The 25,184-nt window shown below is 40.9% G+C and overlaps 1 protein-coding gene across 6 annotated transcripts in view; it reads left to right on the top strand.

Annotated features, from left to right (window-relative positions):
• Positions 1 to 25,184, top strand: part of GRIA3 (glutamate ionotropic receptor AMPA type subunit 3) — a 143,513-nt gene that overhangs the window by 60,326 nt on the left and 58,003 nt on the right. For 5 of the 6 annotated variants that reach the window (XR_003572822.1, XM_027898249.1, XM_027898241.1 and 2 more), the window contains exons 4-6: positions 4,697 to 4,884; positions 22,089 to 22,142; positions 23,572 to 23,733. Coding sequence is in view for 5 of the 6 variants with exons in the window: in XM_027898249.1 (XP_027754050.1) it covers positions 4,697 to 4,884; positions 22,089 to 22,142; positions 23,572 to 23,733 (404 nt within the window). In the remaining variant the exon portion in view is untranslated. Of the gene's footprint in view, positions 1 to 3,141; positions 3,269 to 4,696; positions 4,885 to 22,088; positions 22,143 to 23,571; positions 23,734 to 25,184 lie in introns of those variants that run through there. The other variant, XM_027898257.1, reaches the window with a different exon arrangement.

Raw genomic sequence — 25,184 nt, 5'->3', positions numbered from 1 at the left:
GCTACCAGAGTAGTGGAGTGTAAAAATTTACATGTTGGTTACCAACTAGAAGTGATCAGGTCAAAACCGGATGGAATACACTTATTCTACTTTTATTTAATAATTTGAGCTTAGGTGTGTGAGACTGAAAGAGCACTCCAGGGTACTTGTGATTTGCTGCATCCCTTCCTGGTGACTCGGTCAGCAGCTTGTTCCTTGTTTCTTCCCCTACTATGGAGTTGTTAAGCAAACGTAGATTATGGGAAACATGTTTGCCTCATGGACATGTCTGCATTTTGAATGGTGGGGAGGGGTTTGGGTTGGCTGGTTGTTTCTTTACTCATGTGTTGATCTGTTCACTTTCAAATTAGTGCCAGGCTCTGTGCCAAACACACAGAATATCCAAGTATATCTCAACTTACAGACCTCTAGTACACTTGAAAGAAAGCTGGTGTCATAGAATTTGTATTTGTCTTGGGGAATCATTTGCCTGGATGGCCTCCTTTTTTGGTGAGTTCATTGTGCCCTTGTCAAACACAGCTCCACATCCCTGAAGTTCACTCGTGGGCCACAGAAGCGTAGATCTTTGTATCGTGTCCCGGATACATAGCTCAAAACACGAGTGTTCAGATCAGAGCTGATGTTCATTCACTTGGCACAAACGTGCTGCATGTCAGGAAAAGACACCCCTCACAGATCTTTGGTACTCAGCAAGGCAAAAGGAAGAGGGACTGCAAGCAAGTGCTCTTTCATTTCTGTGGGAGGCCACGGTCCAAGATCTTAGCAAGGACATTCAGGAAAAGAGTGATTTACATAAGTGGTAATTTTTTCTCAGTAAGTACTTTGGTGCCAACTGTGAGGGCTCATGTGACACTACAGATGTTCCAGTGTGGTCACTTAGTCATGTCACATTAATGACTGCTGTTATTTAAACTACAGTGAGTTCAGTGATGTAGTACATAGAATTTCATGTGGCTGAGCAAATTGCTGAGGTGAATTTTGCCTTCATGGATGTGGGAGAAGTTTCGTGAACTTTCAGAGATGCAAAAGAGTGAAATGTTCTCTTCACCTATGTTAGTAGGGTCAGCTGAGAGATGCTGGTATCAAAGGAATGAGTAGAAAAACTGAGGTACAGGCTTTGCTTCCCTGGCAGAAGTAGGAAGATACAGTGTGGTGAAGGGATGTGGTGCCAGTAAATGAGCCAGCCTCAGAAGCAGTGCTTTCACGAAAATGCATGCCTGTCATCCTACTGCTTTTTCACATCCAAGGTATGACTAAAAAAAAGAGGTTGAAGGATCAGATTGGAGTCTAAATAAATCTTTTCTGTTGTCTGTATTGGTGTTAGTGATTACAGGATGAGCAACTCTGGATTTTAGTGATGTTATTATGAACTGGTTTTGAGGTGATCTCATTGCTGTCATCTTCTAGGAGGGTAACAGTTTTTCTTTTCTTAACTAACATTTTTTGGCTTTACTGATTGAAGTAGTATAAACTGGCAACAGTATCAATGAAATCCCTTCCTGCGTGACTTCTTCATAGACCTGTGATGAGTTATCAATTCTTAGTCTTTCAAAGTAGATCTGATGCACACCAAAGAAGAACTACAGGCTGGAGATAGTTGCCATGGCTGGCTGGTCTCCTTTAGGGGGGATAAGATGAGAGGTACCCATAAGAGTTCCACACCTCCAGGGGAGAGCATCTCTTGTGAAGCATTCACAGGGTATGTGCACTGAGGGCAGGGTGTGGAAAAGTGCAGTGTACATGCCTGGTCACCAGCATGTGCAGAACAGGGAAAATAATTTCCCCGTTCATTACCCAGGCAGTACTCCCTGAACTGGCACAGCTTGCATTGTTATGCTAAGGAGAAAGGAAAGTTCACATTTGAAGATAAAATGGTCCTTTTATTTAAACAATCACACCGCTTATGTAACAGCTCTTTTAATGGTAAAGTACAGCTGGAGCCTGGAACATGTTGTTTACAGAAATCACACGTAATGGGTAACGATGTAAAGTGCAGTAAATGGCGCTGAAGGCAGTGGGCACACGGAGAGACCGGAGGCTGGGAACAGCGAGGATGGGAGTGCTGCCTCCCTGAAAGCAGGAGGATGGAACCAGGCTTTTGTAAAGCAAGGGGAATGGGCTCTCTAAAGGTCATCAGAGGACTGGCCTAACCAGCTGCCACAGGAAAGGCAAATGGTTCTTATCACAGCAAGGATGGGAGAGGGAGAGGGCCTGAGACATGGTACAGCACAAGCAGGGACCACAGGGAGAATTTCAAGAACTGGCAAGGGTAGAGGGGACTGCGACTGTAAAGACTTGATGTGACAAGAAAGAGGAGGTGGAGAACACAGAAATTAGGAAGCTCTGGAACTTTTCACACTAAGCTTACTGTAATTGAATTTTTGTGCATAGGAGAAAGGCTGCTGAGTAACATCTCTCTTCTCTCTCTTGAAATGGTAACCACTGACTAATACACACACATACAAAAATACACACGCACTCACACCCACATAAACATGTAATTGCACAAAATTAGGAAAATTGCCCAGCTTTATTCTGAGGTATTCAAGGTTTGACAAAATGAGTTCTGACTCAGTTATCTGAAACAGGGAGCATGGAGTCAACCGATAGCACCTGCACTCTGGCACGTTCATTTTCCTTCTTTCCTTGAGACAGTTCATGAGTTTTGTATATGTCATAGCGAAAAAAATAGAGCTTAAGTGTCATTTTCTAATAATATGTTGAACCAATTTGCTCAATTGGGAGTAAAAAAAAAATTGGACTTACAGACTGTTGTTTACAGCAAGCTCAAGGTTCATGCTTAGACATTATATGAATGATGAAACAAAGTTGTAAATATTTATTACTTAGTGGAGTCATATTTTTTTTAAAGCACATCTTTGTACACAAAGCATTTGTAAATCCCCATTAGTGATTTTTATGTTCCCACATCAAAATTCCTCGTTTGCAGCCAACAAAGTATCTTAGGCTTAGATCTTCCTCCTACATGTGGTGGAATCACAATGCTGTCACAGACATCACAACCAGTTTTGTAAAATATGATGTTAAGAAAGACTGAGTTCATTGTACTATACATATGTAAATGCCTCTCTTTCAATAGTCTCAAAGGAAAGAAGATGCCAGAAAGAATTCTAAATGAGCGTACATATTAATTGTCACCACCTTTCATGGGATAGTAAAGTGCATTCATACAAAGGAAAGCATTTAGAATCAAGGAGGCTGCACAGCTAAAGTGAGGGCATTTGAGTGAGATTAAGGAAGTCACGTGGTGAATTATAATAATCTAATTGCAATCCAGAAAATCACTCTTTCCTTGTTTGTGTCTGTAATGAGGTAATGATGCAGCTCCTCTGGCTTCAGACAGCCACTACAGATTTACAGCAGGCTACAGGAGATCAGGCGGCAGCACAAGTTCTTTGTTATTGCCGTGCCCCGACAAGGATGTCTGAGTTCAGAATAGCTCGTGGTGTCATTTGCAGCAGTGTGAATGTGTTGCTCCTCTGTAGCTCAAACTCCTTTCAGGTTCAGAAGCGTAGGGAACTGGTTATCACAGAGCACAATTAATGAGTTGTTGATCCTCTGTGTTTATGTGCCTGTGTGTAAGCTTTTCAAATCTGGCTCTGGGTAAGAAATCCACTGTATGACTAAATAATTGGACTGGAAATTTTGGAAATAAATTATCTGGACAGAAATAGAGGTCACATGGATGTGCTTCTGTACAATAAAACTCCACTGAAAATCACTGTGTGCTTGAAGTAGGTGACCTCTCTCTTTGATTGGCACCTGCTCATAATTTAAATTGTTAGAACTATGCAGAAGTTAAATTTCATGAATCAAAACAGGTGAATCAAACCAAATTCCCATCTATATACAATAATAAAGGGTTGCATATCAATGTGTGGTAACTCCTACATAGCATGACTTGAAGGAGATTCCATTCCCAGTTCCACCGCTTTTCACTTAGGGACTTGACTTGAGTTCTGCCTGTTGCTGAGGCACAGCTCTTCACAAGAAATGAAGTGCTGCTTGCCTGTATAATTTCCCACTGCGCAGTCTTTGGTCATCCTGTGCTGCTTCTCTCCTCTTGAGGATGCTAAATGAGTAGATATTACCTTAATGAAAGCATTGAAAGTGTGGTTAGTGCTGTTAGACTCCGTATTTAAAAGCATTTTTTGAAATCAAAATGAGTATCAGTAAAATATTCTCCTGTGGTTGTGGCTCCAATGACCAGTGCAATGACTTAATTGGCATTCTTGTGCAGTGCTTGGATCTCTGCCAGTTAATGACCCATTGCTGCAGTCTGCAAATCACCTCCTCTGGCCCGCTCCTCAGTCTGATGGACTTTTGCCCAAGTAATGGCTGCAGGCTCCTATTCTCAGCTGGCACAGACCCCAGCACGACCATAAACATCCCTGAGAGGATCATAATATGATATATTGGACAGATTCTGATACGCCTTGCAGTAATGTACCACCAAGCAGTCCTGCTGAAGTCAGTGACTTTGCCGGTGGCATCGCTGGAAGAAGAAACTGGTCCCTGCACTGTTGCTTTCTCAAGTAATGAAGCACTTCCAGGCTCTCAACTGTTCTGTGTCCCTTTAGATGATGCAAGTTTTTGTGAACCCTTTTTAAAACATTCAAAATAGGTTTTGTGTTTGTTCTCTTTTTAAGTGGTTGCGTTGTCTCTTCCCCCACAGGATTTTCTATTCTTCAGGCGATTATGGAAGCAGCAGTACAGAACAACTGGCAAGTGACAGCCAGATCTGTAGGAAGCATAAAGGATGTTCAAGAGTTCAGAAGAATTATAGAGGAGATGGACAGACGACAAGAAAAAAGATACTTAATTGACTGTGAAGTAGACAGAATCAACACCATTTTGGAACAGGTATATGCTTTTCAGAAATTGTAATCTCCCTGTGACAGGCATCATTAATATTCCCAGAACTGTCTATTTCTAGAAATTAATTAAGTGTCCATTGAGATGTGAGTCCCAACAGCTGGCCACTTATCTAGTAAAATTGAAATGCCATAGTGATGCTCATAGTTGGTGGCAGCACTTAACGTGTAACCTACCACAAAATGTCTCTGTGATATTTTTTTCCCAGATGTTAATAATGAATTATTTTTAAGTAGGTTGAGAACCTAAAACCTCAGCAGCCAGAGTAACATTATTAGCATCAAGGCTGCTTGTAGGGATTGCAAGACAGGTGTAGTTTGTTAAGTGGAACATGAAACAAGAGATAAAAAGCCACTGAAGTATCATAGAATCATCTTAAAGAATTCCCGAAAGAAACTACTGCTACTGAAAAATTCAGCTGGTAGTCCAAATGACACATTAGCACTTTTTGGTACATAAAGCCCTTCCTTCTGCACAGCCAGTGCTGTTAACAGGCTCAAATTGCAGGTGATAGAGTTTAAACACCTTTATGGGGGAAGATGTGTTTGCGGTGACTGTTTTGTTCTTGCATGGCCTTCCCAATGTTTCGTTTGCCCCAGAGGAGTGGCCATACCCTGTGACCATCCCAGAATGCTACCCAGAATGCCTGTGCCACTGGTTGTGCTGTGCAATGTGCTTGAAGAGGTGTAGTAACAGATACAAATCATTGGGAGCAGACACAGCATAGTTCCCTTCTGCCTGGGCTCACAGCAAAGGTGGTGTTGGTGTGGAACCAAATCTATGCTGCTTGATTATTCTAGGCATGTGGGAATTCACTTACATTAGGCCTGAAAAACCCTCTGATTATTTGCCACTTCATAAATTTAGCTGTGGGTTTGTATTATGGAATAGATCAAAAGTAATATTTAAATTTCATGAAGCATTAGCATATCTCTTAGAAATGTTATATTGTAAACTACCAACAAACTGACCTCACTGTAATAAACCCTGGGAAATATAAAAAATATATTTACTCAGTTCCTTCTCAAAATATTCAGTTCCTGTCGAGCCTTGAGGTGTATCACTGAGGGTCAGTCTGTGGGGACAGCCAGGTGCCAGAGCTGCTACTTACAGAGAAAGGAAAGAAGTGCTCAAGAGAACACAGCACAAGGTGATGCTGGTCTGTAACTCTGACAACTGGTATGGTTGTGATATTAATACACAGCACTGCATTTTACACTGTATTTTTAGGCAATATGATGAGTGCTCTCTTTAGGGAAACTCATACTGTAAAATGTAAGGAACATCTCTTCTTTTGCAAAAGATGCAAAACACCTACCCACGGCCCACTCTTCTGAAAATGCTGCAGGAGAGCACTCCTGAGCCAAGCTTAAATGAGGGCCCAGTCTCTGCTGAGAAACAGGCCTTTTGTTTGATCTAACTCCATTTATGTTTGTTCTTTCTCTTCTGTAGTGCGAGAGAAAAAATTGATCAAACCTTTCCAGTGCCTGAAATGAAAGCTTATATACAAAGCAAACCATATAGAAAAAACTGGTGACTCTTTTCTTCTGCAACTATTCTAAATTCAAGTTCAGTGAAGTTGTAATTTTATTAAATGCATGATTCAGCTTTCTATCAATGTGATTAGCATCTGAGTAAGTAAAAATTTGCTACTGGGGCCTCCAGGCTTCCCCAAACTCTACGGTACACACTGGTGCTTCTGATGCTAAAAATATCTTCTGTTAACAATTTTTAGAGGTTTTGTAATTGCATACTGGAAAGCAGTGGCTTAAATTTCTGCAGATAAAGTCAATAATGGTGGGTCCTAGGTTGATAGAGCTGAACAATTATTGGTTTTAGGCTTTTCCTTCCATCTCCCCTGCTTGCTTTGTTATCTTCTCATAAAGTAGTTAAAAGTTTTCACACATATATGTGGTACTTAAATCCATCCATCCAACTTGCTCAAGGGAGTGGAGAGTTGTCTTTTTTTTAGCCAACTGTGTTTGCTGATAGCATACCATTGAGGGGAGAGATAAATCTGGATTTGCATATTTCAAATCTAGCAGTTTGTTGCAGTTTAAAAAGTCAATTCAGTGGTGCTATGTGTGGAGTCTAGAAAGTCTCCTCAGCTGAGAGGCAGTGACATCTGAGCACATTTCCACGTGCTGATGCACAATTGCAGCTGGGTTTGAAGAGCTTTCTTCCAGCGAGGGAAGCCAAGACTCTCTACCTGTCTGATGTCAGAGAACTGATGGACAAACTGCCACACAGAGGATTGGCATGGGCTGCCTCAGCCAGCTGCATTTCCATTCCTCTCCGTTTTTGGCCTCCTAGGAGCACATCTTTAAAGATCAACCCTCCCATCTCCTGATTGTGAGTGATGTGATTCCTCCCTCCCGGGAGGGTGTTCACGTAGTCACTGGGACTGTGTGGCACCTGTCATTTCATGGTCTCAGGGACAACAGCAGCATTTGCCAGTGACCCTGGATTTCAGAGGCTTAAATAGAACTTATCCAAGAATAAAAGTCATGGCAAAAATAAACAGACTGTAAACCACTGAACAGTCTATACACGCACCGAGTTTGCTACTTTTGGGCTCTTGGCCAGACCGTTCAGCAAAGCTTGTCAGTTCTCTGCTCCAGAAGCCGTGCACATGGCTCTGTTAGTGCTTGGGTTAAATAAGAGTGACCTCTTTTCCTGTATCAGGCTGGTCAGTCTGTGCAGTTCTCTTCCTTTGATACTTTTTTTCAACCAGTTCAGACCAGGGTATGCCTCTCTTCCAGAAGTTCAGGCTTATCTGAAGACAAATACACATCTGAGGATTTTCTTCAGAGACTCCAGGTTGTTCTGGAATGTTCTGTACCTTCCTCCAGCGATGTAGACATGTGAGTCAGTGACCTTGAGTATTCCATAGGCCTTTAGTACAGATGCTAAATCTGTATGTTCCTATGTTTCCAAGATCTGTAACCCATCGTATGAAGGATTTCTCTTTTCAGAGCTGGCTGGTGCCCAACCTTTCCCAGCTGTAGATGTAAGGTAGAGAAAAGAGGGCACCTCAGCTCCTACTCTGCCTGAGTAACCTGTTCTGTGCCAAATTTCACTCTGCAGGCACATCTGTCTTTATTCCCCATTCAGAAAATTTTGTGATGGGCCTTGTATTTTGTTCTAGAGGTGGAAACCCTGCTTAACTCTCTTCAGCTGTAGAGTAAGGGGAAGCAGAGGGATTAATAGTTGTTCTCTAAGTTGCCATCTGTTTGTTCACTTGCCCTATAGTTCTATAACCACTGAGCATGTGGATCTATATCCTTCCTTGCACAACAAAACTATATCCAATTTAATCATCTAGTGGCCTCTCAGGCATACAGATAGCAACACTTATGTCATGCAAAATTCATAAGCTCCCCACACTTCTTGTCCCTTAATGCTAAAATATTCTGTATTCCTTCACAGATAGATACAAAATTTTGTTCTCATAAACAGAAGAACATTTTCTTCTGAGAGCTAACAGTAAGCTTTAGCCTGTTCAACCGTGTATTTAGAGACATGTTTTGGAGTTAAGAAATATGTTTCTTTTATTCCCAGGATAATAAGCTATGTTTCAGACTAGAGTGGCTTTATGTCCATTTAGAAGAAAATCTCCCAAGGGAAAATGAGGAGGGAGAAACTCCATTCAGGATCAAAATGGTGAAACTTTACAAAAGACCTGTTTGTTCCAGAGACTGCATGCTTTTATCAAAAGGACACTATCTCCAAACATAGTCATAAAGGTTAGGCTCCAAGGAAATATCTGTATTGAGTGAAGGCATCTCACAAAGCAGAAGCAATATTACAGTAGAGAATGCAGTCCCCAAAGTTTTACAATGACAGCCAGACTGTCAAAGACGACTTAAAGTGAAGCATCTGTAGGATTATGAAGGGTAATCTGATTGAGTGAACTCTGTCCTGAGCAAGCACCGACTGTGACTTGACCTTCGAGTCTGAAATTTTGAGATTAGGAAGATGGTGTGCAGGTTCTCAGTACGGCCACAGCTGCATCTCTCTGCAGAGCTGCTCAGATCTCAGAGTGTGCTCACTGCACAACAGCTTTCACACTGAGGGTGTCGTAAGAATAAACACAAAACCGTAGTATTCGGTTGACCAGCAGTCATTAAAAATAACAAGCAGTAAGGAAAAATGTAATTGAAAAAAATCAACACTGCTGTCATGTAAACTTCCTGCTTTAAGTGTTCGGTTATAAACAGTCTGGTGGGGGTTTGCCTGTGTTCTCTGCAGCAATTTAAAATATAACTGCCTGCAAACACAGTGGGACACTTGAAGCAGGAGCAGATCTATGAGTAGCTGTAGCTTCTGTTTTGCCTTTGAACCCCAATAATGCCATGTCATCTGAAGGTACAGAGCACACCCTCCAGAGCAGTGTGCCCCTCCTGCTTTCTCCAGGACTTGCTGCCATGGCTGTGTCAGAGTCAGATTTTATCCTCTGTCTGAGGCTGTGTAGAGCAGAGAAGGGGGTTCAGCTGAGGCTCCAAAAGAGTATCTGCTATGTACAGTGTTGTGTAACATCACTCTGAAACTGGTACAGTTCATTTTTACATTTCCAATGAACTAGAAACTTAAAATTTAGGACATATCTTCTTTAGGTACCCATGAGTATTGTTGAAACCAGGATCTAAAGCAGAATGAAAGGTCACTTTTTTGTCTTCATATCCAGAGAGTTTCAGCAGCTCACAAGTCCATATGGGCATGTGGGGAGGAAAGGGGAAATACTTAGGTTAGTCACCCTCAGGACTGTAGCCAGAGGAAGGGTAAGTAAAAAATGGGTATATGTCAAAAATGTCAGCTGTATCTGCCTGAAGGACCTGCTCCTGTCAGCTGTGAAATTCTTAAAGGGCAGGAGATGGAGTGGTAAAGCAGAGAAAAGTAGCATCTTGGGTTAATCTGCCCCACAAACAGCACATTTCACACATACCTGAGGAGAGAATTTCTAGCTTGTAAATAGGAATGTCTCTCCAAGGCCATCATCCAGACTTCATAAAACAACAGAGGTTCCAAATGACAGGAATTTAACAGAGTATTAGTCATCCTGCAGAATGGCTGAGGTAATGGCACACAAAGCTTAAAAGTGTTCAAGAGACATTAAAGCATGGTTTTAAATGTATCTGATCAGTAATAATAATAATTAATACAAAAAATGTCTCACTATAAATGTGAAAGCTGCTGTATATAGAAGATCTCTGCCAAGCAACTCTGGTTTCTTATGCCAGGGGCATGCGAATCTGAAGTCACCATTAGAGTTTTTATTTTTCTGTGATAGTAGTAATTACTCATTTTATGTTTTATGATAATTCAGGGGATATAAATGCACACACCAATGCACACATGCATCTGCTTTTAATGTTTTGCATATTTTTACCACAACATTTGTAGTATGCACTTATGCAGTTCCAGTCATCTTTATATGGCAGCCTCTGTATTGCCATTAAAATGTACTGAGAACCAGAATCTCTGCTCAGCTGCATTGCTCCAAGTAGAGAGTCAACCATTTTCCTGAACATTATCCTGGAGACAATATTTAAATTGATGCCAGTGTGCTCATACATAGACTATATTTGCTTTGAACTTCAGTTAATAGGTAGCTGTAAAAGCACAATTTGCTGCACAGTTCACCTTTCTTTGCAGCTTTTGAGTGCACAGAAATAGTGCATGTGTTTGCCCTGAGCAAGTGCTCTGAGGGTCCCACTCCTTATTTAGCCTGTGTCCACACTGCCTGAGCTGTTCCTGCAGCTGGCACTAATTGTTACCCTTGTTGACAGTCTCGGGAGAAAAGTTGAGCCTGAGGGCCATTGGCAGAAGCCTCTCACTCCCTCTTTTGATGTATTCTGGAAGCAGATGTACACACTGATGCTTCTCGTGCTGTACCTGGACTGGGGGGAGAGGGTTTGGTCTTTCATTAGCTGTGCAGGTATTTTTTATTCACACGAAGTCTTTTAAAGACATAGAGTATTTGAGGGAAAGGGAGAGCTGGCTAAAATTTGCTCAACATGAGATCTCCTGAGGTTTTTGTCCCACTCTATTTGTCCATCTCTGCATCCCTAATAGCTCTGGGAATCTTTGTCGCCTCTTATAAGCCCCTGGCTGATTCTGAAATCCCTGGCTCACTCATCTCTTCCAGGTTTTAAAAATCAGTGTTGTATAGAAGCTGCTTTGTTTCAGTTATGGCGTTTAATGTGGTTCTTTCTTCTCCATATAAAGGATAAACCCTTTCATCTTAGCAGACATTACCTTAATTTCTGCATCTGTCTCTCAAATAGTTTAATGCTTGAAACTCTGCTCCTAACCAAAGGCTTTCCTTAATTAGTTTCCAAGGCAACCAACCATCTTGGCGACAATTCAGATGAACCAACTGCAGGGAGAGGAAGGAAATACACTATCAAAATGAATAGTAATAGCACAATACCACTGTGCAAACAGGCGTTGTACATCACCAGAGACAGCGCGGTAGTTCTGGTGTCTCATCAGTTCATTTACAAGAGAAGAAGTCCCAACTCAGTAAAAGAAAAGCTGCACAAGAGTGTATGTCTTTTTTCACAGCTGACTAGGCTGGGATTAATGGTTTCAGTGTGATATGAATCACGTATCAGGGGCAGGAAAGGAACCACATGGGCTTTTAGGGTCCTTCATGCACCAAGGTGTTCCCACGTGCATTTTGTTGAGCTCTGTTACCCTGCAGTTCAAACACAAGATTTTCGAAGTGGGGGCCACCCCCCTGGGCTTTTTTAGCCCAGATGCTGGTGGTGCAGGATGCAAGACCCTGGCAATTCCCAGCTACAGTCTTGCAGGGAGAAGTCCCTAAACACGAGGTGCAGAGGTGTGACCCAGAGCTGTGGTGCATTTGCTCTGGCCTACAGATGGGTTTGGATCAGGCCATTCTATGGCAAAGTACCTTCCCAGTGCACAGCTCTCACTGCTTGGAATTACACATTCATGCAGGATTCCTGTCTCTTATCCCTCCCTCTTACATGTGCAATTCCACTGGCCTCTGGGGATCAGATTAAAACCTGGAGCAGCCTGGGCTAAATTTATGAAGAATCAGGCCCTGTAAGTCATCAACTCAACTCAAATACAAACTTATCCCACAGTATCCAACCAGTAAGCTGAAAAACAACATAACAATTTTAGAGGGAGGTAATGTTCCCAGGCTTAAGAAAAGCCCATGTTGCTAAATTAAATTTATTTGTGTCAAACCATGGCTGTGCATGTGAAGGTATAATGGTGTATGTACTACTGGAAGCTTGTTCTTCCAAAACATGTAATGAATAAAATTATCAACAATATATATAGACCCTTAGACATAACCCAAGTATCTTCTGTACTGGGAGAAGGCATGTAAAGAATCAGAAAAGAAAAAGATTGATGTGTCTTTGTTACATGATATAACAGCCTCCCCTGCTGCATAAACTAAATCTAGTAAAAATAAATTAACTCTTCGTAATCTTTTTCAGTTCATGGTTTATGCACCAAGTTATATGGGGAATATTGCAGAGTGCTGTTTATAGTGAAGCAGAATAAACCTTTCAGACTCCTTCAAAGCATTGAAAAACCCAAATAGAGTGCAATTCCTGTAACAGTAAAATGCCATTTATAATAAAAAATATAAGAAAAAGTAGCCTTGTTTTTCCTGGAGGAGGTTGCATGGACTTTTTTTTCTTAATTTTGTAGGGCATTTGAAAAGGAAAGGAAATGCTTAAAAGGAGAAAAAAAAAAAAAGAATGGCTACTATTCAGTATTTTTGGTCTGCTTGAAGGCAGTGCTCTGCAGCACAAAACCCCTTCCAAAAGAGTCTCATGTGAGCATTGGGACTGAATTACTGCGACACTTCTGGGTTATATCCAAATAATAGTTTGAAGTGATCCTGACGTGCAGTAATGGTTTATATAAGCAGAATTCTTTTTCCAAGGACTGTTGTTCAATTCCAGGGAATAATATGGGATTTTACCCTGACATGCTCATGGGAAGTATGGAGAAAATGGGAAACTTGTGTAGATTTTTTTTAAATGACAACATGGGACTCAGTTTACCTGATTTCTTCCCCTCTGTCCCCAGTGGATATACATCCCTCCATATTTTAAGCAGCCATGACTGAAGAAGTTTTGTGTACCCTGTGGGATACGAAGAGAAGAAATGAGCATTGTTTATGTTTGTCTGTGATTGCAAGGGTGTGCTCTTAGGAGTGTTCCAAGGATGTTGTCAGTACCAGTTTCATGGTGTTGAAAGCCAAAAGGGACAGTTCCATATCTCCTGTGTCACAGGGATTGGGCACACGATGCAAAGGCTACTAAAGAATCGCTTGTTAATGGTGTGGAGTGGAGACACCGTCAAAGGGATTTGTGACTCCTGCAGAAGGTTTGGAAAACTAGGAATAAATGTAAAGTGACTGTTATTAACAGTCTTTGTGAAAGTGGATTTAGGTGTTGTGAAGCATGCTAAGCTGGAAGTTGGTTTTGATGGTGCTGATTTTGATATGCCTGATAGGGACCTGTAGGAGAGAGAGTGTATGTGAAGTTGGAAATGAGGATGTTATTGTGGTGGGACCATGTTACGTGGGATTGGAGCTGGTTGCATTGCAGATTGAAGGAAGTTTAACCATGAATGTTGCTATGGAAAGCAACCTTTCTGCGATTTCTGTGAGATCTAAAATCTCCGTGTGAAATTTTAGGTGAAATTTCAAATTTCAGGAGAACTTAAGATTTCGCAGAGGCTTCAGAAAGTACCAGAACTTCTGTGAAGTTATCTCAGATGCAACTTGGATTACTCTGTTACGAATCATTTCCAAGGGAGTATATTTCTCAAAGAATATAGTAGAACTGCATAGACAGTTGTTTACTTCCCATAAATACAACTGCAAAAATTCCTCCAGAACACAACTGGATTTTTAGTCTATTAGGCTTACTTAAGAAGCTAAAGAGTTCTCTAACAAAGAATTTCTGTGACACATCTCTTCCAGGGAGCTGTCTGGGAACAAGTGTTTTCCCTTGAGAATATCTTGGCAAAATAAGGGGCAAAGGTCTCAGCAGTTTTGAGTATCCTTTTCATATGCTACAAAGAATTTTTGTTGTGGTTGTAACAGCCACTTGTATCTGATCTTGTTTTTAGTGAAATAGCTTCAAGTAATGAAGGGTAGCTTAAGTTTTGATCGTTTTTGACACGAAGGTCTTTGTGTTGAAGGATGTGACTTGTGAAGAGAGATGCAGTCCTGAGAGATACAGAGCTGTTCTCGTCTGTCTAAGAACAGAAGAAATCTGTTCTTGGTAGAAAGAAAAGGTTATTTAAGGTATTTTGTTCAGCTTAAAGGGTAAATAACTGTGATTATGAATGACAGGTAACAGGAATCATAAAACCCTTCATCTCCATGTCCTCCAAGGTCTGATGTTTTACAGTAGAATATGTCCTTTAACAATGGTTGTGCCAACAGATTAGTTAATCTGACAATATTGCTAAATCACAGTGAGGAAAATGAATTTAGGAAAATTTTTTCAGGGCACAGAAAATTCACAGAAAATTTTGTCATCACAGGGAAAGAAATTAGGAGGAAGTATCATGCCCTCAGAACCAATGTTGCAGTTTGTGATATTTTTCTGAAGTAATTTCTAATGTAACCTTTTATGCACAAATTAAATGCATATTCCACTACACAATCTTCAATCAGCAAATGTCAGATTAGTTATGAGAAAAGAAGGTTTAGCCATATGGAGGGAGAATGAAGCACAATACAGCTTTCAGATGTTGCATTTAATTACCCTCCAAGGACTAGCATGCACAACCATCATCTGGAGATGGCCTTAAAGGCAGAATTTCACTCTTGATGTAACTACCATCAGGGAGAGAGGCAAGGGAGAGAAGGGCACAAGAAGGGGACCAGAGGGGGAAAAGCTTTAGTGAAATGCTGCTGAGGCATCTCAGATCCCTGCTTCCACCATGCACATTTTTGTCTCCTCCTTCTAGGAGATTCCGGTTCTCGAGGAGAGTCTCTCCCATGAGAAATTCACTGCGGAACAGCCAAAAGCTGTTTGAAGAATGTTTTATAAGCCCAAACAAATGATCTTGATACTGTTCTGCAGAGAAAAGTGAGATTTGGGTTATGAGGTGTAGTCATGAATGTGTAAGTTGGTAATTGCATGGAAGTAAAATCCTTAGGTCCATATACTGCACAAAAATACAAAATACACCAGTTGGGACCGTGTATGGATTTGTGGCATTCCCTAAAGGGCATGGAGACTCTGAAGTGGTGATGAATTAATCTCAACTATCTCTGCAGTTATTTTTATCTGCAACAAATAATATGTGTGTGGAATCTTCATCTTAATATTTAATACATTCTTCATTTAATATTTAACTCAAATTTAATCTAGTACTCATTCTTCATATAAATGAAATCATTGTTTACTGCATATTTTACAGAATCACAATCCCTGGTGGCCACATTCCAGTCCCATTAATACTAAGTGGAGAAATAAATCGCCTTCCCTGGGTTTGCACTACAGTTACAGTAAGGAAGTTTTGATGCTTTGTATGAGGGAAGCTGTTTCTGCTGAACATGGAAATGGTTTTGTCTCTGTGGAATTAAAGGCAGGACAGGTAGCACTTGTTTGGCAGTGACAGACCACCTCTAGCTGGGACATAGCTTTTGCCACCACGAGATTGAGGTTCCTTTGGAACCTCATATATTGGCGTTAGTGTTGTTGGTGTGATAGAAAGAGACAAAATCAGGACCCTCAGAAAAGAGGGTTTTTTTACAAATTTACTAAGGGAAGATTGAACTTTGTCTAGTGTGTATAATCCTCAAAGGGAATTTGCTCTTTCTTCATGTGCTTGTGTGTAAATTGGAAAACTGGCGAGTGGGCTCTGCAAGCTGACAGTAAAACTGAGCTACTGCGGTTACAATGGACCTTATTTCTGCTGTGGCATCTGGTTAGATGGCAAAAATCCTGTTCACATTTCAGGAGAACTTTTATTTTCTGCTCTCCTCCTGTTTATCCTACTCCTGTCTGGAAAACTGACATGAGAAGAGGTGACCTGTGCAAAGTAAAGATAGTGAGGAATGATTCTGTACTGCTGTCAAGTGCTGTTGCACCTTTACTCCTATGTAAATGCTGTAGAAGGTACCTGCATTGCTGTTAAGGGTGCAGTGACCCCAGAGAACTGCAGTGTCATTGCTGCAGACCCCATGGGCAGCTCCCCCGCTGCAGGAGGGGTCTGCAGGAGTGGGAGGGAGGCAGGGGAGAGGATTCTGTTTTCCAGCTCAAGAGTTTCCTCAGTTTCTCCTTCTCCTGAGTGGCAGAAACAGAGCTGAGATGCAGTGCTTTGCAGGTGCCACTCAAGAGAAGTTAAACATCTTGCTAACATAATGACAACTTTTTGGGCCTTGGCTTTGGCTTTCATTGGATGGTCACCCTGATATTCTGTTCCTCTCCTTCCTTAAGTGTGTCCTGAGGACCAAATTAGCCAGTGTCACTGGTCCAGTAGGGTGCTGCATCACAGGGATTGCTGTTTTCAGTCATGCAATCCAATATCAGGTAGGAGCTGCTCAGATCTGAGATAAGCTTGAAGTAACTCCATTTTCATAACAGAAATGCTATCAATTGGAGTAGAAGCTAGAAAACACCTGACCTGATACCCAGGTGAGAAGGCAATGTGCTCCACAACAATTTAGGCTTGCCAGACAGTTGTTGCTGTGCTTGATATCCCTCTGTTCCCTCAAAGTGCAATCAACACTGATAGCTGATCGTGACAATACTGTTAAATTTTTTTTAGCCCTCAGTCCATTTATCTGTTTTACTTGTTTGCTGCTGGAAAGAAAGAAGGTATTGTACCATCACTTCTGACATTTTCTCCCTGCTTTGAAGGCAAAGGTGTCATAATTTTATTTCTATAGCAAGGTTTAAAGCCACATTACTGTTCAGCTGCAGGTAGCTAAGCACTCCTGTCCTCAGAAATGTGCACATATACTTAAAAATCAGTAGACTGGGGTTTTTTCCTGAATATGGGCTTTTTGCAACAATGGAATCCAAAATAATGCACAACTAACCTCAACAAAGACAATAAGATCCTTTTTTTACTCTGAGTTTATAGGAAATCTCATTTTTCTTACTACTGTCTTTTTAAAACCTAGGTAAGAAGAACTCCAGAGTTGCCCTGACTTGTTCCTAGACAGGGTCGAAATGGAAAGACACGTTACAGCAGGTCAGATCTCTGCCTGTCATTCCATTGAAGTGGCATATTTCTGCCACTTGTCTGGTATGAAAAGCACAGTAAAAATCTCTAGACTTTCTTTGTGGCAATACTGCCTGTCAGCATCAGTGTGTTATGGGAAGATCTAATAGACTCATAAAATATTGTGGTTTTGAGCTGTGCATGAGGTAGTCTGTACATTTGTGATCTAGTTTTTTTCTTTCTTTTCTCCTTTGTAAATAAAGGATGATAAATAACTTTGATTAAACGGACTAAAGTGACCAGATGGCAGTGGATTCAAATGAAGTGAAGATGAGCTCCTAACAGGTATTAATTGGGCATGGTAGTTTTCCTTTCTCTGCTGCCAAAGTCGTGATAGCTCCCTCCCTCAGTAAAGGGCAGGCATATCCTCTTAGCTTGTATTTTTCAATGACTCTTTAAAATCAAAGCCCACAGAGGCAGGAAGGTGGATTGGAAAGTGACTGAACTGCTGGGCTTAGAGGGTTGTGATCAGCAAGACAGAGGCCAGCTGGAGGCTGTTCAGTATTTGGAGTACCCTAAGGGTGCTGGGGCTAATACTGTTTAACCTCTCTATAAGTGAACTGAAGGTTGTGGGATGGAGTGCAGTCTCAGCAAGTTGGCAGATGATACCAAATTAGGAGTTTGGTACACCAGGTAGTTGTGCTGCAGTACTTGGACAGGATGATGAAGTGGACAGAGAAGAACCTCATGAAATTCAAAAAAAGGAAGTGCAAAAACCCTGCACCTGGGAAGAATAACCCCATGCACCAGTACAGAGGCTTTCTGGCTGGAAAGCAGTTCTGCAGAGAAGAATCTTGGGGTCCTGGCAGTCAGGTTGACCACAAGCCAGCACTGCAGTGTCACAGCAAAGAAAACCAAGAACATCCTGGGCTGCACTGTATTAGCGTGGTCAGCAGGTCAACAAAGGTGACCCTTCCCCTTTACTCTGCAGTGGTGAGGCCACATCTGATGTGCCATGTACAGTTCTGGGCTCACCAGTGCAGCAAAGACATGGGCATCCAGAAATAAGTCCAGGGAAAGGGTTGTATGGCCATTAAGGGACTGGAACATGACCTACAAAGAAAGGCTGAGAGAACTTGGGCTGCATTGCTGCATGGCCTGGAGAGGAGAAAGCTCAAAGCAATATTGTCTGCAAATATCTGATAGGAAGGAATGAAGACGTTCAAGTCCAGCTCTTCTCAGAGAGTCTCTCGGAGTTTCAGGGTCTCATCAATGCCCAGTGAGGGTGGTCAGACACTGAAACAGGCTGCCCAAAGAGCTTGTGGAATCTCTCTTGGGGATATTCAAACCTGACTGGACATGGTCCTGAGCAGCCTGCTCTTGCTGCCCCTGCCTTGAGCTCATGGGTTGGAACAGACAATTCCTAGAGACCTCTGCCAACCTCACCTGTTCTGTTATTTTCTCTGTCTGTAAATGAAAAGTTTTATGAATCAGAGACAGACCATTGATATTTTTAAAAGCCAAACTAGGACTGCTCATTCCCACCTACCAGACTTGCATGTTCTTGCATTGCTTGATTTCTTTTGAGTCCACAGGGTCTTGTAATTCGTTAGCTCATCCTTACCTTGCCTGTGGTCTGCTACTATTGCTCACCTACACACTTTGTTCTTACCATCTTAGTTCATCATCGAGTCCTTGGAGAAGTATTCATTTCTTTGATTTTCCTTGCCTTGACTTTCATATAAGAGTTCACCAGTCTCCTTGTAGTGTTTCCTTCATCCTTAACCCCAGTATTTAATTTTCATGGCCTAAAAACCCAGATCCATGTTCTAGACCAGGAACTACCTGTGCTTGTAATTTGACTAGGAAATAAGTCAAAAGATAATGCAGCAATTGTGACGTTAATATGAAAGTTATTCTGCTTCTTCTTTATTGTCCTTCCTCTTAGGTGTTGTGGTCTTTGAACTATGTCATGAGAGAATCGTCATTATTGCTTTAGAAATAGCACAATGGTTCATACCAATTTAATATTAGCCAGATAATACCTAAAGTGCTATCTTCCAAAACTAAGAAAAATGCAAAAACTAAGGCAAAAATTCATATTTGCCTTTTTATTATAATAGTGACTGATGCAGTGGAAACCAAATTGTCTTTAGGTTTGCATTGAAAAAAATAACTTCCCCAGACAAATCAAAAAAGTAAAATTGGCAATGCTGACTTAATTTCTCAATCTGGCATATAGGTCTGCACTTCGAGTAAGCCTGGTGTTGGCCAGCTAATTTTACTTTTATTTTGAAAGCACATACATTTTAATTATGTTCCTTCTAGATATTCTCTTAATTAATTGAAAATAGCCAAAGAGTTAATTAAAAATACAAACTTTATTTGGTTCTATATCAAACCTGACATTATGATCTTTTTATCTACAAAGCAAGAATTATGTGGCATCAGAAATCTGAATTATTCATGATGGTTTCCAGCCATTTTTTTTCCTTCCTCCTTTGTTCAGTGTAAAACCTTATAAGCTTTTCTTTCAGCCAAGGTGAAAGCAATATTAAGTCTCAGAAGTCAAACTTAGGAAAGACATGTAGCTCTCTGAAATCCTTGCCCTGTAATCCTGGCTTTCTATTCACCACCACTATTCAATATCCCACTTTCTGTATAAGCTTCACAATATATCAGCAGTTGATGAGATTTATTTGTTATACTCCTGTTTTCCTTCTTCATAAAGAAGCTTTATCCATCCCTTCACTCCCCTAGGAGTAACACGTCTGTGATTGTTTCTGCTGGGCTCGCTAATCCAGCAGCTCCCTTCAGCATGCTGGGCAGTTGGTAGAGGGTGGAAAGTGAGGGAGGAGTAGAGTTGTACTTGTTAAGATTTAGGACTGCAATGTCATGTGTAGTGAATTTTAAAAACATTGTTAAGATCCAGTTCAATGGTTATGAGCTAACACAGTTGGTTGTGTGAGTAGAAACGCTGGCAGGTCACTCCTGAAAGATGCTCTGTGAATTAAAGCTTGAATGTTGAACCTCTCTAAGGGACTAAACTGAATTATTTCTGGTCATTTTGAAGACATGACAACAGATGAGACAGAAGTTGAGTCCAATCTATGCTAATGAGCCCTACATTTCCTATTTGCATTATTGCTCCTGGTGCCTGTAGGAGCTCCATGTATGTTTTTCTTACAGCCTCTGACTTCATCTGTGGTGATATTTTCCTCTTAAATAAACACATTTCTGTGTAGGAATGTAAAAGCTTTCTTATTTGTTATTAAGGTTAAAACCACATAGAGTATTGTTGTTCTTAAATAAGTTCTTTGTCTCTAACCTGCCTTTAAGGTGAAATTAAAACACAGAGAATTCAGTATGCAAATAGCATGCACACCAGATGATCTGAAGAAAACCTGTGCATTTCCATCGAAAACAAATGTGAGTGTAGGAAAGCAGATGCTTTCTACCAGCAAAGTATACATACAGTTCTCCAGAGGACCTGAACAGCAATTTATTTTCAGACTACTGGAAGTATGCAAATTCCTACAGAATTAAATGTGAATTTAAAAGAAATGGCGCCTATTAAGGACAATGCTACCCAAAGAGGCAATTGGGAACTTAATAATTTAATCAAGATCTTGAACAGGCTCAGCCATATATCTAAAGTCAGTGACTCAAATGTCATCTGTTTTTAGCAAGTGGTCATGTTGAAAAGACGTCTTTTAAAGTATGGCATTTGGAGTGTTTTTCTGTGACCATGGACAAATATGTTTGTGTGGTGTGCATAGATTTTCAGATGATTCTCCATCAAAGAGCATCATCTGTTCACTTGAGCTGCTCATAGGTTGTGGTCAGTGATACACTTGTGTGTATCCCCAGCATTATGTTGACTGTTTTTGAACCAGCAGTTCTGGGTAAGATGGGTTATGTCCTGACACACATGGAAGCACCACAGTTATAGTTCTTACTGCTGGATGTTGTTGCACCTGATGGCTGCAGGACTGGACGGATGTTACTGAGATTACCATCTGAAGGCAAGGGCTGGGTCCTAAGTGTGGTGGCATAGCCTTGCACAAAGGGATTGCTGGTGAGGCAGCAGCCAGCTGCATAGACATGGGAGATATGTTTGTTTTTGTTCTTTATGCAAAAGCACAGTATTCCTAAAGTGGGGATGAGCACACAGGAGGGCAGAGTTCAGGCTTGCCAGACAGTGTTGCCTCCACTCTTCCCCGTGACCCTCACAGAATCCACCTGCTCCGTTCATCCCACTGCCTTTTTGTCTCTTAGCAATTCCATTAAATGACTGTTTGTACAGAGAGATGACCAAGTTGGGTCAGAGAGGGCAGGAGATGTTGTTTAGTGGGTTGTGCAACATAGCATTTAGTAGAAATTTTGACAAAACATATAAGGTCAGATGTGTCCATTTAGATGCACTGGAAGTGACAAGTTCTCAGGCCTTTTGAAAGCTGTGAAAAGGCAATGAAGGTCACTGCTTATAACTTTGGAAATTTGACTTTAAGCATTCATGTATGACAAGGCTTGGCCAGGGTGGTCATGGCAGGAAACTCCCTCTACAACCTGGAGCCCACCCAGCCCTGCTGTGCTGGTAGTTCAGTAAACAGCGAGTGGCTGGGCTGTGTCCTCTGCCTCTCACACATTCCACAAACAAGGGGCAAAGTAAGCAGGAGTTTAGTGAGGGGGTGGGTATAGTATTACCTCATTTCAGAGCAGAAATACTTGGACTGATAACTAAAAATGACCTGGCCAGCAGGGAAGATACTATGATCACAAGAGTGAGTGTGCCGGGTAAGGTCATCTTTGCAAGCAGAGTCTCCTCAGCCTTGTGAGTTATTCCTTGTTTTACTCTGCCCGTGTGTTTTAAAAACAGAACCTGCTACATCATGTCCGTGGATTGAGCATAAAGATTACCAGTGTGTTCATTCTCTGGCTGTTTTCCACTGGTTGAGAGTCATTTTCTTACAGCTGAATAACGTGTACTTTTTTTCTTCACACAGGTTGTAGTCCTCGGCAAACATTCTAGAGGCTATCACTACATGTTAGCTAACCTGGTAAGAACTTTTCTTCATGACAAGTATTAGAGAGTAATATATTCTGTTCAGGTTGTGGCAACTTTAATCAGGAAGTGGAAATGCATGGATGAGGATTTTGAGAAAATACTTCAGTAAATACTGGAACCGGTATTTCATTTTTACTCAGTTATGGTCTTTCTTTTGTCTGAGAATCTCATATCCTCTACCAGTTCTAAAATAATAATTTAATTGTATGCTTTGCACTAATTTCTGTCCTCATAAATTAGATGCTTGTGACTGTAGTCTTCTGTGTAACATACTTTATATTTAAGCACTCCAGGGAAAATAATTGTAGCATATTTGTGTATAAGTGGTAAAAAGCTGCAAATTAGAACAATTCCATCAACTAAACCAGCAAGGCTGTTTAGTTTTTCTTTTGTATTTCAGTTGTGCCTTTGTATGTGCTGACCTACCAGGAAGAGGCAGTACAGTTTTATCTGTATCAGAGCTTCTTCTAGATTGTAGGATTGACTTTCAGGGACTTCTGTGATGCCTTTGAAACACCACCTGCTTAAGTTCCTTATAAACATCTCGTATTGTAATTGATCCTGCAGGAGGACTCAGTTTTGGGTTCTGTGTCTACTGTGAGTGGAAAAATGTTTTTCCAAAACTCACACTTTCTAGTTAGCAACCCTACTTACTCAAAGATTTTCTGTATCCATGTTTTGGTGTGATTAAAGCAGAAAAGACAAATTTTAAATTACCCTTATTTAGTATAAGTGCTGTCTGACTTTAAGATGTGTTATTTTGCGTTATAAGAGCCAGTCATGACCTCACTGATTAGTGTGTGCAAAGAAGTACAGAGGTTCTTATTCTGGGTTGCCTTTTAGCATGTGTAACCATTGACATTCAGATAAACATGACTGCAATCAAGTCATACTAATCAGAAAGACTCCAATTTACTGCCTCAGGTATAAATAACAACAGAGTGGGAGAGAATCATCCCGTTCTGTTTGCAAGTGAAATGCTACGTGATGCTGTGATGGAGAATTGCCTGGCAAGAGGTGTGTGCTTTACCTGCACAGAACAATTGAGTGTCAAGTGGTTTTCTGCTCCCAGCCCTGAACCTTCACTTGCACTTTGCTGTAAAAATGGGATTTGAGGTTTTTGACCAGTTTTATTATGCTGAGGATGACAGAGGAAATAATAACTTTGAGTTTCCCCCCAGTTTTCTTTCTGACTGGCAAACATTACGTACCACATTGCCACAATCCAACAGGGCAGTTTTCTACTGAAAGAACAAGAAGATGTTTTAAATGCTATTCTGTGTCTCCTTGCTAGAGTATTTTCAGCTAACAAGAGGGACATTAATCCATTTCTTTTGTGCCACACTTGTAGCAGGTAAAACTGAGCCAAAGAAAAGGGACTTTGGATGACAGTGATTCTTGTTTCCTACGTGTCCTCCCAGGGTTTCACAGACATTGTTCTGGAGAGAGTAATGCATGGAGGTGCCAACATTACTGGATTCCAGATTGTTAATAATGAAAACCCAATGGTTCAACAGTTTCTACAGCGCTGGGTGAGGCTTGATGAAAGGGAATTCCCTGAAGCTAAAAACTCACCATTAAAGGTATTTATTTTAACCTGACAGTGATGGTGATGATATGCTTTTAACAATTATTTGTGACATTTTAACCTCAGATATTTGCATATGTGTGATAAGATCCCTGATTAGAGTATATTGCAAGATTCACTGCCCTTCCAGAAGAAAGAAGCAGAGGCTGGTAGCCAAAGTGCCCACCATGCTGGGAGTGCCTAAGAGGCAAAGGCTTGGTCTTGCAGATCCTGTCATTGTGCAGTGGATACAACAACTTTTGACTTGAGCTTCTTGAGTTAGTCTTGGGGTGAGTGTGGGGGCTAGGTAGGTTAAGTTTAGATGCAAAGACATGACTCCATTTATCAAAGTAATTTTGAATTCCAAATTTGTTCATCAATTCGCATGTGTCCCTCCCAAATTGACAGGAAAGACATGAGCTGTCTAACCATGGCTGAGGGAGGAAAATTATCTTAATCCCACACCATCCCACAGCTTTGGTAGGCATTTCAGAGGAAGCAGAGAAAGGCAAACAGAGGCCCACAAAACCCAGATTAGTGTATTGTTGCTTGTGGATTAGGACCGAGTCCTGTTTTCTAAAGCTTCCTAGCAGTGATGCAGAAGTGAAGATAAGTATCATACTAATCTTAAAAGCTCTGAAATATAGAAAGTTAACCTGAGAAAATCTTATTTCACTTGAAAGCAATTTACCTTGAAGGAATAATTATTCTCCCTCCTTAAAAAGGATTCTTAAGTATATAGTACAAACACAAAGATTACATTACCTTCCCACAAATGTATCACTCATTATAGAAATGTGCACATTATTTGTCAATCAGACAAAAAGCATACTTAAAAATTGATGTACAGTATTTTTGATTAGGAAATAAAATTGCCTAGAGATTAAAGCCCTGATGTTTAATTTATTCTGTATTTTATCAGCCTTTCCCTTCTTTCTCTCCTTTTTTCTCTTTGCATGCTCATGCATTTATAAGTAGAATTCAAATAAAGTAGAAAATTAGATAGCTCTTTTGGCATGACTTGGAAGGGACTGCATTAAGGTTACTGACAATTGACGCAGTCTGCTGAAAAAATTATCAGTGTGTAAGTTTTATGTAGTGCTAGATTGGACAGCTATTACAAGATTTTTTTTTTTTAATACAAGAAAAAATGTCTTAAAAATACTGTCTGGTTCTGTATCGTTGCGTGGATTGTGACGTATAACCTGTGTTAACTTTCTAAAAGAGGAGAGAGTGATCACTGCAAAGCATCCTTTACAGTCAGGGCAGGAACCACCACAGACACCCTGTAAGAGTTTGTGCACTGCTGTTGTTTAAAGCTCAGTAACAATGTCTGCTGTATAAGATTTTTCACACCTTTGCACTCTTTTTATATCAGATACGATTCTCTTGATCTGCACATGCAGACACACCTCACTCTGTGCAGGATTCATAAGGGCTTATATCAAACTGAAAGTTAACACACGG

Source organism: Empidonax traillii, unplaced genomic scaffold (genome assembly GCF_003031625.1).
Source record: "Empidonax traillii isolate 1590-97213 ecotype Southwest subspecies unplaced genomic scaffold, ASM303162v1 scaffold20:size5563877, whole genome shotgun sequence".
In the NCBI taxonomy this organism is placed as follows: domain Eukaryota; kingdom Metazoa; phylum Chordata; class Aves; order Passeriformes; family Tyrannidae; genus Empidonax; species Empidonax traillii.
Note: the sequence above shows the minus strand (reverse complement) of the source record. Positions and strands in the feature narration are given on the sequence as shown.